This window comes from Lepus europaeus, chromosome X (assembly GCF_033115175.1).
Source record: "Lepus europaeus isolate LE1 chromosome X, mLepTim1.pri, whole genome shotgun sequence".
NCBI classification, from domain to species: Eukaryota; Metazoa; Chordata; class Mammalia; order Lagomorpha; family Leporidae; genus Lepus; species Lepus europaeus.
Window position 1 is genome coordinate 102129760 of NC_084850.1, and position 17101 is coordinate 102146860.

The 17101-nt window shown below is 45.0% G+C and overlaps 1 protein-coding gene and 1 pseudogene across 1 annotated transcript in view; one reads left to right on the forward strand and one right to left on the reverse strand.

Moving 5' to 3' along the window:
- Positions 1 to 1934: 1934 nt before the first annotated feature.
- The window catches only part of ZNF157 (zinc finger protein 157), a 54369-nt gene continuing 39202 nt past the window's right edge, over positions 1935 to 17101 (reverse strand). Inside the window, 4 exon segments of the mRNA XM_062184277.1 lie at positions 1935 to 2680; positions 2683 to 3150; positions 6592 to 6687; positions 6976 to 7102. Coding sequence (XP_062040261.1) covers positions 2010 to 2680; positions 2683 to 3150; positions 6592 to 6687; positions 6976 to 7102 — 1362 coding nt within the window. The 3' untranslated portion in view covers positions 1935 to 2009.
- Positions 3878 to 4504, forward strand: LOC133753643 (ADP-ribosylation factor-like protein 6-interacting protein 1; annotated as a pseudogene).

Below are 17101 nucleotides of genomic sequence, written 5' to 3' on the forward strand. Positions count from 1 at the left end.
TGGCATCATATTTTCATAGAACATACACACACCATCCCATACACTTTCAATCATCTCTAGATTACTTGTAATACTTAATACAATATAAATAGTTGTTATACTATGGGTTGAGTAGGACTTGTCTCCCCAAAACTCATGCAAGATGTTTAAACTCTGATGTCCAAATGATTGAAAAAATAAAAAGACAAACTATATTCATGGATGCAAAGGCTTAATGCCATTTCAAACCTTTCATATTGATGCTAATTTAAAAGACTAATAGTAATTGCTGATGACTGTGAAAAATCAAAACTTTCTGAAACTTCTCATAAGTATATGAATTAATACAATTTGGAGGGAAAATAAATACTTAATAAAGTTGAAAAACGTCCATATTGCTCACGGTCCAACTAGAATACAGAAACCCCACCAGTTTTGTTTTTTTTTTTTTAGATTTATTTTATTTATTTTAAAGACAGAGTTACAGAGAAAGGTAGATACAGAGAGAGAAGTCTTCCATCTGCTGGTTCACTCCCCAGATGGCTGATCTGAAGCCAGGAGCCAGGAGCTTCTTCCAGGTCTCCCACATGGGTGCAGGGGCCCAAGCACTTGGGCGATCTTCTACTGCTTTCCCAGGCCATAGCAGAGAGCTGGATTGGAAGGGGAGCAGCTGGGACTAGAACCATGGGATGTTGGCGCTTCAGGCCAGGGCTTTAACCCGCTGTGCCACAGCGCCGACCCCATCAGTTGTTTTTAAAGAGGAAACATATTATAATTTGCAACCACTTATAAAGTTATTAACCACATAACTGAAGAGCAAAAAAGAGGCAATTCAAGTTCTCGGGGAGGTAGCAGCTTGAGAAAGAAGCTGGCCTAGGACAGTAACAGGGACGAAGGTGGAAATAGTGAAAATTAGAGGGGTAGAGGAAGGCTCCCATGGGGCTGGGATCCACACCTCTAAAGAGGTGCACTACCCAGCTGATGCTTGTGTCTCCAAGGGGAGTGAGCTCCTTCTGCAAATGCTGGAAAATTGCAAACTGGACTAAACTGCTGCTACAATAAGGAACTGCTGCTGCCCGCGTGAAGAGGCAGTGCTGGCAGACACCCAGAGGAACAGAAAGCTAATATGAAGGGGCAAAGGGAAAGGAAGCAAGTCCCTTCCTTTTCTGGCTCCAAAGGTTCTATCAAGTATTTCATATTGGCAAGGCCCAAGAGGAAGCAGCTGGAAAGGCTTAAATCTGGTTTGAAGAGCCAAAAAGTGCACTGGAAGGATGGGTTTGGAGCTTATTCACTGGCACACTGCCTACACCCATGGACCCAGAAATTCCACTTCTAGGTTTAGACGCTAAATACAGAAACAACACAGTGTCTTGCACTAGGGGAATGGAGCGGTAAATGAACAAACCTAATTTGTATTTGAGAAAAATCTTGGAAAAGTAACATCGCATGAAAAAAGGCAAGCTATGGAACATTATGGTGTGATGGCATTTATGTAACAATTTTAAGACAATATAGCATTATTTATTGTAGACTTCATACTACACAAAAAAATCTCATAGTACATTAAAATTCTAAATGTTAAAGGAAAGATTTCACCTTACAGGAAAATGCAGGGGAATATGATCTCCTTGAGACTGACAATACTAAAACATAGAACTTCTGCTGAAGAGAAGAAACAACAAAATTAAAGAACCAGCCCCAGCCCAGGAGAAGATACCTGCGAAGCATATGACTGAAAGAAGATTTTCATATTCTCCGATATTAAACAATAACAGCATTTCAACTAAGAAGTAAAGGATGAACAGCCCAGTAGAAAACCATGAGCACCGGATGTGAACTGTCAATATCAGGAAGCAAAAACCCAAATGGCTCATCAACAAATAAGATGTTCAATCTCCCCACTAATTGGGTAAGTACACATGAAAACAACAATGAGCTATCCCCTAAGGGCACAAGGACATGCCACAGGAATACAGGTGCCCTGGTGACCAGATCCCCCAAGACACTCGATCCACTGGGGAAGGGAGAGTTTAGGGAGAGGTTTTCTCCATGGCACAAGGCCTGGACTGACCTATGCGAGTTCTGTGATGTTCCGTGAGGTGTGCCATCCAGCAGAAAGCCTTCCCACATTCTTGACATTCAAAGGGTCTCTCTCCTGTGTGAATTCGCTGATGCTCAATGAGGCGTACTTTCACATAGAAAGCATTGCCACATTCCCCACATTCGTAAGGTTTCTCTCCTGTGTGAGTCCTCTAGTGTTGACAAAGGGATTTCTTCATACTGAAGATTTTCCCACACTCACTACACTCATACGGTTTCTCTCCCGAATGCATTCTCTTGTGTTCAACGAGGCGTGCTTTCACGTAGAAGGCATTACCACACTCGCTGCACTCGTAAGGCTTCTCTCCTGTGTGAATTCGCCGGTGGATCCCCAGAGAGGAGTGCACCCGGAAAGCCTTCCCACACTCGTGACACCGATAGGGCTTCTCACCTGTGTGCGTTCTCTGATGATTACTGAGCATCATCTTCATTCGGAAGGATTTCCCACAGTCCCCACATGCATAGGGTTTCTCCCCTGTGTGGGTTCTCTGGTGTTGGGTAAGGGATATCTTCACCCGAAATGCCTTCCCACAGTCCCCACATTTGTAGGGTTTCTCCCCAGTGTGGGTTCTCTGGTGAATCGTCAGGGTGGCCTTCTCAAAAGGCATTTCCCGCACGCAGTACACTCACAGGGTCTCTCTCCAGGGTGTGTTCTGCGGTGCAGAATGAGTTGCAACTTCCTGCCAAAAGATTTCCCACACTCGTTACATCCAAAGGGCTTCTCCCCGGTGTGAGTTTTCCGACGGGCAATGAGGTAGGATCTCGCACTGAAGGTTTTCGCGCACTCACCACACTCATAGGGTCTCTCCCCTGTGTGTCGTCTCAGATGTTCAACAAGGTTTGATTTCCTGCAGTACGCTTTCCCACATTCAGGACATTCAAAGTTTTTTTCTCCCGTGTGTGTTCTTTTATGGCCAGCAAAGCCTGCCTCCTCATGAAAGCCTCGCCCACATCCATTGTATTCAATTTTTTGATCCAAAGTTTGAATCCTCTTAGGCTGCAGAAGGCTGCTGTCATGCCTGCGGCCATGACCCCTGACAGAACTGTTGCCACATAGCCACAAGAGAGATCCTTTGAAAGCAAATGACAACATGTTAGCATGTCACGCTACTACGTAAAATCTCAAACAGCTTCCCCGTTACAGGATAAAGTCAAACTCCTTAAAATGCTACATCATTTGGCCCCCTGCTACCTCTATGATATCACCTCTTAACATTCTCACCCTCTCTCATCATCCCCTGTCGCTAGTCCTAGGACATGTGACTCAGACTGGGGTTGGGCACTTCCGGCTCTCCCTGGTCAGATATTCACAGCTCACATGACTCTGAGTGTCTCACTTCACTGATGCTTGTGCATTCACGTTAACCTCACCAAAGCATCTTCCTTGGCCAAACTCCACATCTCTGCCTGTCCTTCTTACCTTGCCATGATTTGGTTTGCACACCAAACCTATTACATATTTGTTGGTTTCTGATCATTTCCCCCTCTGCAGGTTGCAAGCTCCAAGAGAATGGAGATATTATTTTATTCATTGCTGGATCCCCACACCTAGAATGTGACCAGCAGAGAGTGGATATTTATTTAAAGTTTGCTGGATGACTACAGGAATGTGTGAATGAATGCTTGGCAACACAAGTCACCCGAGGCAATTAGAGGCCAGAATGAATGTCTAAGACAAAGCAGAGATAAGTAAGAGCGGTAAATAACTTCATAAACATCAAGATAAGGTGTTGCTGTGCGGGTTTCGAGGGAAGGTTAGTGGGTGGCTTGCACCTGCTGAGACAGCCCCTCAAGGACGATGGCGGAGGGAGACAGTTGCAGCACCAACCTGTTGTCTACAGAGATTGCAAGGGTGGAAGAGCAGCTGCAAGGAAGGGCAGAAGCGATGCTGATGGCCAGTAAAGTCCTCTGTTGGGAAAGAGCCTGGTTTCCACCTGCCGTCATAGGTGTGGTTTCTTTGGTGTTTCTGATCATCTACCATCTCGGTCCATCTGTTCTGTCTGGTGTTTCCTGATTTTGCTATGTGTTTGTGCTTGACTGACTGCCTTGTTCCCATTCTAGCACCTAGAATTTTTGGTTCTAATCAAGGGGCCACTGAGCAACAACAGAGTCCAGGAAATGTGCAGCTACGTAGTGAAAACTCGATGGAGAGCTGGGGGCTGGTGCAAACGCCTCTTTACACTAAGGGAAGAAAAGTGTAAAATCTACTTCGTGACCATGATCATTTCTCTTGCTGTGGCTGCTTGGGTGGGACAGCAAGTCCACAACCTGCTTCTCACCTGCCTCATAGTGACTTCCACTGTTGCTTCCTGGACTGAACTAATATGGAATCATTTCAAAGTACACCGGGAGAGCCAAAAGGGAGATAAACAAGCTTCTCAAACAAAAGGAAAAGCAAAATGAACAATGCACCTGCTCTGTTTAAAGGAGGATGTGCTGTCCCTGGAAACCATTTCTCCTTTGCTATCTGGATAATAAAATGTTACAGAAGTCCATCTTTGCTCTTTCTCACTCTACCCTTAGTTAATGAAAAGTCAGACTTGCCAAGTAAGGCTTTGTGTGTAGTGTCTGCTTGTTGACTATAGCTGGGTGCATTCTCATCAATTGCCCTTAAATGCACAACTCTTTAGTGATTACGGTTTGTTTTGCTTTTTCTCACCCAGCATAACTGAATTCTTTTAGACAACTTCTTCTAAAATAAGAAAGTGGTGAACTGTACCCTTTAGTGCATTTACAGCGACTTTGGCAGTTGTCGGAGTTAGTCGTTGCTTTAGCCAACACAGGATAGTGGTCTGTGGCTACAGGAAGCCATCTGCGTCCACAGTCTGCTTAAAATACCGCCTGCCTTTCTGACTGCAGAGACCAGTTAGGGGCCATTCCTCATTCTATTTCTTTACCGTGGGAGAAGAATCCCCATGGAATAAAATGAAACTAATTCCAGGCTTAGCCTGTGCAGGTTTCTCCCATGTGAAAACCTTAGCAATTTATGGGAAACACTGACCCTTCTTCCCAAAATGGGGGTGTGTGACAGGCTCAGATATCCTGTCCCTTTGCACTTACGCTTCAAGCTAGTAAATCTTCAAAGGCTTTTTTTGTTACAGCAGATTTCCAAGAGATTATATTCAGGATGTTTAGCATCCTCTTTATTTCTGACTTGCTGCTGACTTGTAAAGTACACAGCAGGTTGAGACTCATGTCTATGACCTTTACTTGGAGACGAGCCAATAAAGGACAAAAGTCTTCCTATGTTTAGTCAAGATTCGTTTCAGTAGAAAATGATCTTATCCTGCTAATTCCTGAGACCAGAATAAATCTCTAAAGGGAAGCTTCAAAATTCCCACGGCAAATACTGGCCAGATTCCGGTCCCCATGGGTCTGGCATAGGAGTCTGCTTGTGTCTGACGTTCTTTCCTAGGTATTGCTGTGAAAAAATTCAAGAGCTGTGGGTGACCCCTGTTCTACATAGGTGTTGTAACTCTTTGGGAAGTTTCTTACAATCCTTCTTTCCCTCTTGGTATCTTGAAGTTTACAGTCATTGACATCTGTAGGAACAAACCTCTAAGGGCCAAAAATGTGAAATATTTGGGAGCAGTTCTTCAACTGATGAACTAGCTGTAACACAGCTTTGTGAATTCATGGCACTAATGTTGCAAAACCTGTACCTTGTGGTATATCTGTCCCTAAACAGGTATTGCTCCCTCTCTTTCAATTCTGCTGTGGACAGTGGCTCCCATTGTAGCACGTGTGTTGTTTTTTAATGCTTTGTATGAGCACTACCTGAACTTTACATGTGTTTCCTCCTTGTTAATAAGCCTGTCTTCCTATGCAGATTTTTTTTGTGAATACACAATCTACCAGTTAACTACTTTTTCAGTTTTAATCCTGTATTATTTCTTCCACTTTGTTTAAGTAAAAGGAGGAAAACAAAACCAAAAAAAAAAAAACAGCAAAGCTGGAATCTCGAAAAAAAATCAAGATAAAAGAAGAGAGCGCTGGGCTGGTGCTGTGGCTCACTTGGTTAATCCCCCACCTGCAGAGCCGGCATCCCATATGGGCACCGGGTTCTAGTTCCGGTTGCTCCTCTTGCAGTCCAGCTCTCTGCTCTGGCCCGGGAAGGCAGTGGAGGATGGGCGCCTGCACCCGCATGGGAGACCAGGAGGAAGCACCTGGCTCCTGGCTTCGGATCAGCGCAGTGCACTGGCCATAGCGGCCATTTGGGGGGGTGAACCAATGGAAAGGAAGACCTTTCTCTCTGTCTCTCTCTCACTGTCTAACTCTGCCTGTCAAAAAAAATAATAATAATAGAAGAAGAGAGAGCACTGAAGTGTGAGCATGGCACTGGGATGTGTGATCCAGGCATGTAAAGTGCGTAGACCTTCTATTCTCATGCTCAAAGAGCTAGGGCCTCTAAAAAGAGATGCACAGAAAATACTGCACAAGGATAACTTTTGACTTGGATTCCGGGGATTTTATTTCCCCCATTTTCCACATGTCTGGTTCTTGCTCACTCACCTGGATAACCATGACCTGAGGACTCCTCTTCTATTATCCACAGCTCTTCTCCTCGCTCCAACTTGAAGATCATCTCTGGTTTGGCCATGCAGAGGCCTGTTTGGGAAATGGCACAGGACGTGGGCCAAGCTGTCTGAGTTAAGGGCCTCTGATGGAGGAGGAAGGTGCATCTTCATGAGCTGCACAAGGAAGGGGGCCCATTGAAACCTTTCATCGGGGAAGTCAGAGCACACGCATTCTTCCCGCTGCCCTAAACTCCTCAGGCGTCTGTGACCTCTGAACCTGAAACTCAAACATCACAAAGCTTTCCAGAGGCTGCACACGGTCCAGCAACCAAGAAAGGAAACACACGCTCCCAGGAATTACAGAGACACTCATTCTCACCCACAGATGCCAGGTTGCTGTAGGTGTCCAGCATCACATCCCTGTGCATGGTCCTCTGAGCAGGATCCAGTCTGTGCCACTCCTGTCTGGTGAAATCCACAGCCACATCTTCAAAGGACACAGAAGCCTGTAACAACAATCTGCAATGATCAGAAGGGGATGCGTGGAAAAGATGAGTGGCAACTAATCCCCTGGATGGAGCTCTGTTGACAGTTGATGAGAAAGAGCCACACGAGATAACCCACTCTGTGTCTTGCTTGGTATTATATTTTCTGGTGAAAGGAAACCTCCAAAATCCCCCCCACTGTGCTAATTTGTTAATTCATGAAGAAAAGACTGCTGAGTTAAGACTATGCGCTACACCTGTGCAAGTTGCTGGGGAAACAAGAATGAGGAAGCTACGGGTGTCTGCTCTCAAGGACCTCACTCACAGGAGCGATGCTAGACACCGGACAGGAGCATTGGGACTGAATTTCACAAGGGAAGAAACTGACTTCCATTTGGTGTTATCAGACTGCACCTCACTGGGGAAGTAGCACTTGAATCCTTAAACAAAAATACTGTTTTCTCATGACTATGAGGTGACAGCGTGAGAAAAGGCAAGACATGAAACATACATGATGAGTTCATGAAACTACATACAGGGGTACTCCAAAAGGTGCATGGAAAATAGAATTAAAACATAACTTTGGGTGTAGGCGTATGGTGTAAGTCACTACTTGGGATACCCATATCCTAAAGGTTCATTTCTAAAGAAAGATCAACAAAATCGATAAACATCTAGCCAGACCAACAGAGGACAAAAATACACAAACTATCAATATCAGAAGTGATAAGAGAAAATATCACTATATATCCCATAGACATTAAAAATGAGAAAACAGAATGAATACCATCATCCACATAAATTCAGCAACTTACATGAAATGAACTAATTCCAAGAAATGCAAAACAAATGCCAAAATTCACTCAGGGAGAAGTAGGTAACTTAAAAGAACATCTGTTAAGGAAACTAAATTTGTAGTTTCAGGGGCTGGTGTTTTGGGGTAGCTGGAGAAGCTACTGCTTGCAAAGCCAGCATGCCATATCAGAATTCCAGTTCAAGTCCCAGCTTCTCTATTTCTGATCTGGTTCCCTATTAACATGCCTGGGAAACCATCAAATGATGGCCCAAGTCCTTGGGATCCTGTCACCCACAACGGAGACTTGGATGGCGTTCCAGGCTCTTGACTTCAGCCTGTCACACCTCTGGCCACTGTAGCAATTTAGGGAGTGAACCTGCGAATAGATGATAATCTCTCTCCCTCTCTCTCCCTCTCTCCCTCCTTTCAAATAAATAGATCTTTTTTTAAAAGATAAGCAAATTTGGGGCTGGCACCCTGGCACAGTAGGTTAATCCTCTGCCTGCGGTGCCAGCATCCCATATGGGTGCCAGTTCTAGTCCTGGCTGCCCCTCTTCCAATATAGCTCTCTGCTATGGCCTGGGAAAGCAGAAGATGGCCCAAGTGCTTGGGCTCCTGCACCCGCATGGGAGACCAAGAAGATGAACCTGGCACCTGGCTCCTGGCTTCAGATTGGTGCAGCTCCAGCTGTTGTGGCCATCTGGGGAGTGAATCAATGGAAGGAAGACCTTTCTCTCTGTTTCTCCCTCTCACTGTAACTCTACCTTTCAAATAAATAAATAAAAATCTTTTAAAAATTTTATGGAAAATTGAATTAAAACATGTTTACTTTAAAAAAGATAAGCAAATTTGTAGTTTAATAACTTTTGGAAAAAAAAAAGGGAAATTCCCAGGCCCAGATGGTTTCTCTGGTAAAGTCTAGCAAATACCTAGGGAATACATCAATTCAATTCTATCTGTACCATTTCTCCTCTTCTGTTTCCTAGAAGAGAACACATCTCAACTCATTTCATGAGGCCACCATTATCCTGATTACAAAACCTAACAAAAGCATGACAAGAAAACTGCAACCCAATATTCCTCAGAAACACAGAAGCAAAAATCTCAACAAATATTAGCATATAAAATCCAGCAATATACAAAAACGTGCAGCATGATGCGTTGGGGCTTATCCTGAGGATTCAAGGCCAGCTCAACTTTCTTTTTTTTTTTAAAGATTTATTTATTTATTTGAAAGTCAGAATTACATAGAGAGGAGAGGCAGAGAGAGAGAGAGAGGTGTTCCATCCGATGGTTCACTTCCCAATTGGCCAGAGTTACACACAGAGAGGAGAGGCAGAGAGAGAGGGAGAAAGAGAGAGAGAGAGAGAGAGAGAGAGAGAGAGAGAGAAGTCTTCCATCCACTGGTTCACTCCCAAATTGGCTGCAACGAATTGTGCCGATCTGAAGCCAGGATCCAGGGCCTTCTTCCGGGTCTCCCATGTGTGTACAGGGGCCCAAGGACTTGGGCCATCTTGTATTGCTTTCCCAGGCCATAAGCAGAGAGCTGGATCGGAAGTGGAACAGCTGGGACTCAAACTGGCACCCATATGGGATGCCAACACTGCAGGCAGCAGCTTTACCCACTACGCCACAGCACCGGCCCCCAGAAAAAGGGTCTTGTGACCCTCCCAAGAAACTGACTTAGAGTTACATTGTCCATATAGTAGTCACTAGCCACATATGACTGTTTACATTTTAATTAGTTAAAATTGAGTAACACACAAAAAAATTCAGACACATTGCCAGAGTTCATTATTTACACATGGCTAGTCATGGTACTAGGTAGCACAGACATAGAACATTCTTAGATAAGCAAGAAGTTCCAATTGGACAGCACTGTATTAAAGGATCAGCTTTATCCAATCAAAAATGGTGGCTGAGCAAAATGATGGACAATGACCATGTCACATATTTAACTGTAAAGTGAAAACTAAAACAAGGCCAGGGGCATGAGGTGAAGGGTAAGGTATAAACGTTACATGTTCTGATAAGGTAGAAAAAAATGCAACTAAAAATGTGAAAAAAAAAAAAAAGAGAAAGGGGGCAAACTCAATAAGATCATTGACTGCTGTACAGGTAATGAGTGAGAGACAAACTGGATGGTAAAAGATGAAGGAGAAAAAAATCGACCAAGGACACTCTAAACAGTACTAAGATAGGGGCCAGCACAGTGGTGTAGCAGGTAAAGCTGCCGCCCACAGTGCCGGCATCCCATATGGGCACTGGTTCAAGTCCTGGCTGCTCCACTTCCGATCCAGCTCTCTGCCTATGGCCTGGGAAGGTAGTGGAAGATGGCCCAAGTGCTTGGGCCCCTGCACTGCTGGTTCACTCTCCAAATGGCCGGGACTGGGCCAGGCCGAAGCCAGGAACCAGGAGGTTCCTCCAGGTCTTGCACGTGAATGCAGAGGCCCAAGGACTTGGGCCATCCTCCACTGCTTTCCCAGGCACATTAGCAGAGAGCAGGATGGGAAGTGGAACAGCCACGACTCAAACTGGCACCCATATGGGCTGCTGGCACTGCAGATGTTGGCTTTACTCACTAAGCCACAGTGCCGGCCCCATGACTGTTATCTCAATGGAAAAAGACCCTGGGAACCTGTCAGGGATCTCTAAAGCTGTCCCTCCAATCACAAGCGCAGAGATCTGAAAGGACAGGATGGTTTCAGGAGAGGCCCTCAGGACATCTTTTACATTGCTACACATGATGAAAATAAACCAAGGTTCTTGTCAATTGCTGAGCTCTTAACAAAAGCTTAACTGTGACTATTCACATCGTTTTTTCTAAAAGATTTATTTATTTATTTATTTATTTATTTATTTATTTATTTATTTTAAAGTCAGGGCTACACAGAGAGAGAAGGAGAGGCAGAGAGAGAGGTCTTCCATCCGCTGGCTCACTCTCCAACTGGGCACAATGGCCGGAGCTGTGCGTATCTGAAGCCAGGAGCCAGTAGCTTCTTCTGGATCTCCCACACAGGTGCAGGGGCCCAAGGACTTGGGCCATCTTCTACTGCTTTCTCAGGCCATAGCCGAGAGCTAGATTGGAAGTAGAACAGCCGGGACTAGAACCACTGCCCATATGGGATGCCAGCACTGCAGGCAGTGGCCTTACCTGCTACGCCACAGCGCCAGCCCCCTATTCACATCTTTTGTCACCAACAGTCTGATTCTTCACCTAAAAAGATATACAATCAAACGCATGGGAAAGATTCTAACAACTGTTCTTGAATGTAGGTTTCTGATAACTTTAAAATCAATGGACTAAATACAAATTTCCAGAATTCTTATAAAGAAACTGGTGGATTGATGAAATTTAATGTAGATCTATATATTTTATTTAAAACATTGTTGATTCCATACTTGCATGTTTTTGTCTTTCTAGACTAAAACATACTTTTTTGGGAGATTTCTATGGCTTCGGTAAAGTCAATCTTTATAAACAATGATGAAAGCATTTACTTTTTTTCTCTCTGTTTACTTAATTCCTCCAAAATGCAAAATCTAGTTATGAGTATTTTTGTTTCATGTGGCAATGTGATTGTTTATATAAATTCAGTAAGAATCTATTCTCCTCATAAAAGGTTGCAACTGGAAACATTGGTCTATTTAAAAATATGCCCAAAATGCTGGGCTTCAAAGGTTCCCAGCCTAACAGTGAGTAAATAAAATTATCACTTCTTAGGCCTTGAAACTTCAAAAGATGAGATATTCAGGTACAAATCTAAAGTCTACCTTGGTTTGACTTCCTAATCTTTAGTTTTATAAATCTGAGATTACTATATAGTAAATCATTTTTAAAAGATTTTATTTTTAAAGATTTTTTAGGGGCAAGGGCCAACACCATGGCTCACTTGGCTAGTCCTCCGCCTGCAGTGCCGGCATCCCAGGTTCTGGTCCCGGTTGGGGCGCTGGATTCTGTCCTGGTTGCTCCTCTTCCAGTCCAGCTCTCTGCTGTGGCCCAGGAAGGCAGTGGAGGATGGCCCAGGTCCTTGGGCCCTGCACCCGCATGGAAGACCAGGAGAAGCACCTGGCTCCTGGCTTCAGATCGGTGCAGTGCCAGCTGTAGCAGCCATTTGGGGGGGTGAACCAACAGAAGGAGGACCTTTCTCTTTGTCTCTCTCTCTCTCACTGTCTGTGACTCTACCTGTCAAATAAAAAAAGAAAAAGATTTTTTAGGGGCTGGTGTTGTGGCGTAGCAGGTAAGGCATCTGCCTGTGACACTGGCATCCCATATGGGTGCCAATTCCAGTCCTGGCTGCTGAACTTCCAATTCAGTTCCTGATAATGGCCTGAGAAAAACAGTGGAACATGATCCAAGTGCTTGGGCCCCTGCCATCCAATTGGGAGACTGGAGGAAGCTCCCAGCTCCTGGCTTTGGCCTGGCCAAACCCCAGCCATTGTGGCCATCTGGGGAGTGAACCAGCAGATGGAAGATTCTCTCTCTCTCTCTGTCACTCCCTCTCTCTCACTGTAATTCTGACTTTCAAAATGAATGAACAAATAAATCTTTTTAAAAATTTTTAAGATTTATTTTGTTTATTTGGAAGGCAGAGTGACATACACATAGAAAATTTTCCATCTACTGGTTCACTTCCCAAATGGCCACAATGGCCAGGACTGGGCCAAGCTGAAGCCAGGAGCCATGAATTCCATCTGGGTCTCCCATGTGGATGGGAGGGGCCCAAGTGCTTGGGCCATCTTCCACTGCCTTCCTAGGTGCATCAGCAAGTTGCTGGATCAGAAGCAGAACAGCCAGGACTGAAACTGGTGCCATTATGGGATGCCAGCATTGCAGGTGGCAGCTTAACCTGCTGCACCACAACTCTGGCCCATATTTATTTTAAAGAAGGAATCACACACGCACGCACACACACACACCACAGAGAGAGAGAAAGAGAGAAAGAGAAATCTTCCACAGGCCTGTTCATTGCCCAGATACCCACAACAGCAGGGGCAAGTCTAGGCTGAAACCAGGATCCAGGGAATCCATTCAGGCCTCTCACATGGGTGGCAGAAACCCAAGTACCTGGGTAATCATCTCCTGTCTACTGTTTCCAAGGCATATTAGAAGAAATCTAATGGGGAGCAGAGGTGGAACTCAATCCTAGGCACTCTGATGTGTGATGTGTGGACCCCAAGCAGTGGCTTAACCCACTGTACCACAACACCCACTTCATAAATTTTCTTGCTACATCTATGCAAACAACCCACAACTGAGTTCATTTCACAAATTGGCTTTTTGTATTGTCTGAGTAAAATTAGTATAACTATAAAGGGATCATTGTTTTTAAAAAATGATAGCATACCTATTATTAGATTCTAACTGTTCATTGTTTTGGAGATACAAACTTGATTTGTTATGCCTTTATTGGTTTTGTTTTAACTTTATGCCTGTTACCTGTCAAAATTCTACAGAAGTAAAACTAACAAAATAACGCTGGCCACACACTTTGAGATGATGACTGTCACCTACAGAACAGATTCAGTTAAACTCAGTGATGGAGTTCAGGTAAACTTAGTTTAAAACCCACTCCTTGTAAAGCCTCTGTTACTCAAGTGTGGCCAAAAGGACTTTTTTAACACTCGGTGCTGGTCATCAATCACTTTCCTCCCAACAAGGCACCAGATCAAATCAGTAACCAGGTCCATCATGGCAACAAAGGACAAACAAACTCTAGCCATGGGATGGCTGGTCAGTTGTGTTTGCAGAAAAAGATCTTGACCCCAAAGTGAGAATATAAAAGTTGTCAAAATCAAGAAGAAGCCACTTGTATAAACTCCAAATAAAAATAAATAAAGCCAGAAGGTTGTGAAGAAAGTGTTGTTTCACAGGATCCCCTGATACAAACTATCACAAAAGACCACCAGAACAACAACTTAGACTGAGGGCCACTGTTTCAAGAGAGAGCTATGAACCGAATATGATGATGGTGATAGACAATGTATTCTTGGTATGCTCACACCCAGTGCTGGCGTCTCTATACACCAGGACATGATTTAAAATCTGTTGGCTACTATTGGTCAGACAGCCATTAGTCACAGGTGCTCAGTAGCCACGCCTCAGTTCCCTTGCACATGTGGCTTTAGATCACCTGATGACGCCAGATTACCCATTAGTTACTCAAGGAGGAATTTATGCATTTGCTTATACCACTTACTGTATCTGCATTACTGTTGCTGGGGAAATTAGAACCGGAGAAACTAACATTACACAAAAACCTACATCGTGACAGGGGATGAGGAGCGAAGCCTTTCTATGTGATTTGTTCAGCTTTCTATTTTCAGGCTCAATTGGCCTTTTCTGCTTGGGATTACAAATTCCTATCAAAATTCTTTTATGTTAATTATTCTCATTGTGTTCAAATTGTGTTATATGGCCAGATGTTGGTAACTGTTCCTAAGATCATATGGAAGCAAAATCAGCTTCTCCAAGGGCCAAATCCTAGAATCCACGAACAGTGATGATTAAATGCCAAAAAAATTATCATTCCTCAGCCCCAAGTCTGCACCCTTTTATCAGCAGGAAGTGGGCAGACTGCTCATCATCCCAATTCAACAACACAAAAGTGGTCTGATATCAGATTGCTCCTTTACCGGGTTTCTCTCAATACTCCAAAACCTCTTGCTATGTTTCCCCTTTCTTTTCCTGTAACTTCCTTCATCTCCTGCTTTAAAAATGGGTGGGTCTGGTGTCAGTGCTGTGGTGCTGTGGCATAGTGGGTAAAGCCATTGCCTGCAGTGCCGGCATCCCATATGAGCTTCTGTTTGAGTCCCGGCTGCTCCACTTCCAATCCAGCTCTCTGCTTATGGCCTGGGAAAGCAGCGAAAGACAGCCCAAGTGCTTGGGCCCCTTAACCCACATGGGAGAACCACATGAAGCTACTGGCTCCTGGCTTCGGCCTGGCACAGCCTTGGCCATGGCAGCAATTTGGAGAATGAACCACTGGGTGAAAGATTCTCTCTCTCTCACTCTAACTCAGCCGTTCAAATAAAATAAACAGAGTTTAAAAAAAAAGCCTAATCATATATTTTGCTAAATTCCTGCTTTCTTAGGAGAGCTACTTAAAACACAATAGCAGCCGGCGCCACAGTTCACTAGGCTAGTCCTCTGCCTGCGGCGCCGGCACCCCGGGTTCTAGTCCCGGTTGGGGCACCAGTTCTGTCTGAGTTGCTCCTCTTCCAGTCCAGCTCTCTGCTGTAGCCTGGGAGGGCAGTGGAGGATGGCCCAGGTCCTTGGGCCCTGAACACACATGGGAGACCAGGAGGGAGCATCTGGCTCCTGGCTTCGGAACGGCACAGTACGCCAGCCGTAGCGGCCACTTGGGGGGTGAACCAAGAGAAAAAGGAAAACCTTTCTCTGTCTCTCTCTCTCTCTCTCACTGTCTAACTCTGACTGTGGGGAAGAAAAAAACACAATAGCACAAGGCCATCCCTGTGGCGTAGCAGGTAAAGCCGCCGCCTGCAGTGCCAGCATCTCATATGGGATTTGGTTCGAGACCTGGTTGCTCCACTTCCGATCCAGCTCTCTGCTATGGCCTGGGAAAGCAATAGGAGATGGCCCATGTCCTCAAGCCCCTGCACCAACATGGGAAGACCAAGAGGAAGCTCCTGACTCCTGGCTTCAGATCGGCACAGTTCCAGCCATTGCAGCCAATTGGGAAGTGAGTCAATGGATGGAAGACCTCTCTCTCTCTCTCGCTCTCGCTCTCTCTCTCTGCCTCTCCTTTTCTTTATGTGTAACTCTGACTTTCAAATAAATAAATCTTTTTAAAAACACACAAACAATAGCACTATACTGGTCTGATTCTAAGTCCCTTCATTTAGAACTTGCCTCATCAGATTTCTACATATCAGCTCCTTCCTACCTAATCTATAAAGCTCTCCCTAGACTCCTGGTTGAGGAGGCAGACCTGAGTCACTCTCCTGCATTGTTGATGGACAGTCTTCTCAAAAGACTGACATTGAAATGTGGGATTGAGGGCCGGCGCCGCGGCTCACTAGGCTAATCCTCCGCCTTGCGGCACTGGCACACCGGGTTCTAGTCCCGGTCGGGGCACCGATCCTGTCCCGGTTGCCCCTCTTCCAGGCCAGCTCTCTGCTGTGGCCAGGGAGTGCAGTGGAGGATGGCCCAAGTGCTTGGGCCCTGCACCCGCATGGGAGACCAGGAGAAGCACCTGGCTCCTGCCATCGGATCAGCGCGGTGCGCCGGCCACAGCGCGCCTACCGCGGCGGCCATTGGAGGGTGAACCAACGGCAAAAGGAAAACCTTTCTCTCTGTCTCTCTCTCACTGTCCACTCTGCCTGTCAAAAATAAAAAAAAAAAGAGAGAAATGTGGGATTGAGAGCGACAGACAGAAAACATGCTTTGTTCCTTCACAGTAACACACCAACAATCTTCATGAACCATATAGGATTGCAAGAAGAAATAGAAATATCCTCTAAAGGGAGACTTTTAACATATCACTTACAGAATGAATCAAAACAGGTGGGCAAAAAAATTAGTAATGATATAAAATAGACCTAAACAACATAATCAATCAGGTAGATCTTTATATAAAGATGCTGCTCTAATTATGATGGACTTAATTTTTTTTTACTTGAAAGTCAAAGTTATAGAGAGGCAGAGAGAGAGAGAGAGAGAGAGAGAGACTCTTTAATCCACTGGTTCACTCCCCAGGTGTTTGCAACAGCCAGAGCTGAGCCGATCCGAGGCGAAGAGCCAGGAGGGTCTTTAGGTCTCCCATGCAGGTGCAGGGACCTAAGCACTTGGGCCATCTCCTACTGCTTTCCCAGGCCATAGAAGGGAGCTAGATCAGAAGTGGAGCAGGGGCCAGTGCTGTGGCGTAGTGGGTAAGGCCGCCTCCTGCAGTGCAGGCATCCCATATGGGTGCCAGTTTGAGTCCTGGCTTCTCCACTTCTGATCTAAATAAATAAAAATAAATAAAAGTTAAGAAAAAAGAAGACTGGAACTTGCATGCCTATATGATGAATCTTCCAGAAAAACCCAAAAGACTGAGTTCTGGAAGCTTTCCGATAGCTGAGTACATGGAGCTTCCTGGAGGCTGGTGCCCCTGGAGAGGATATGGAAGCTCTGCAACCCTTCCCATATACCTTACCTTGCCTTGGGCATGCCTTCTATCTGCTGCTTTTCAATACCCTTCATAATAAAGGGGCACCCATTA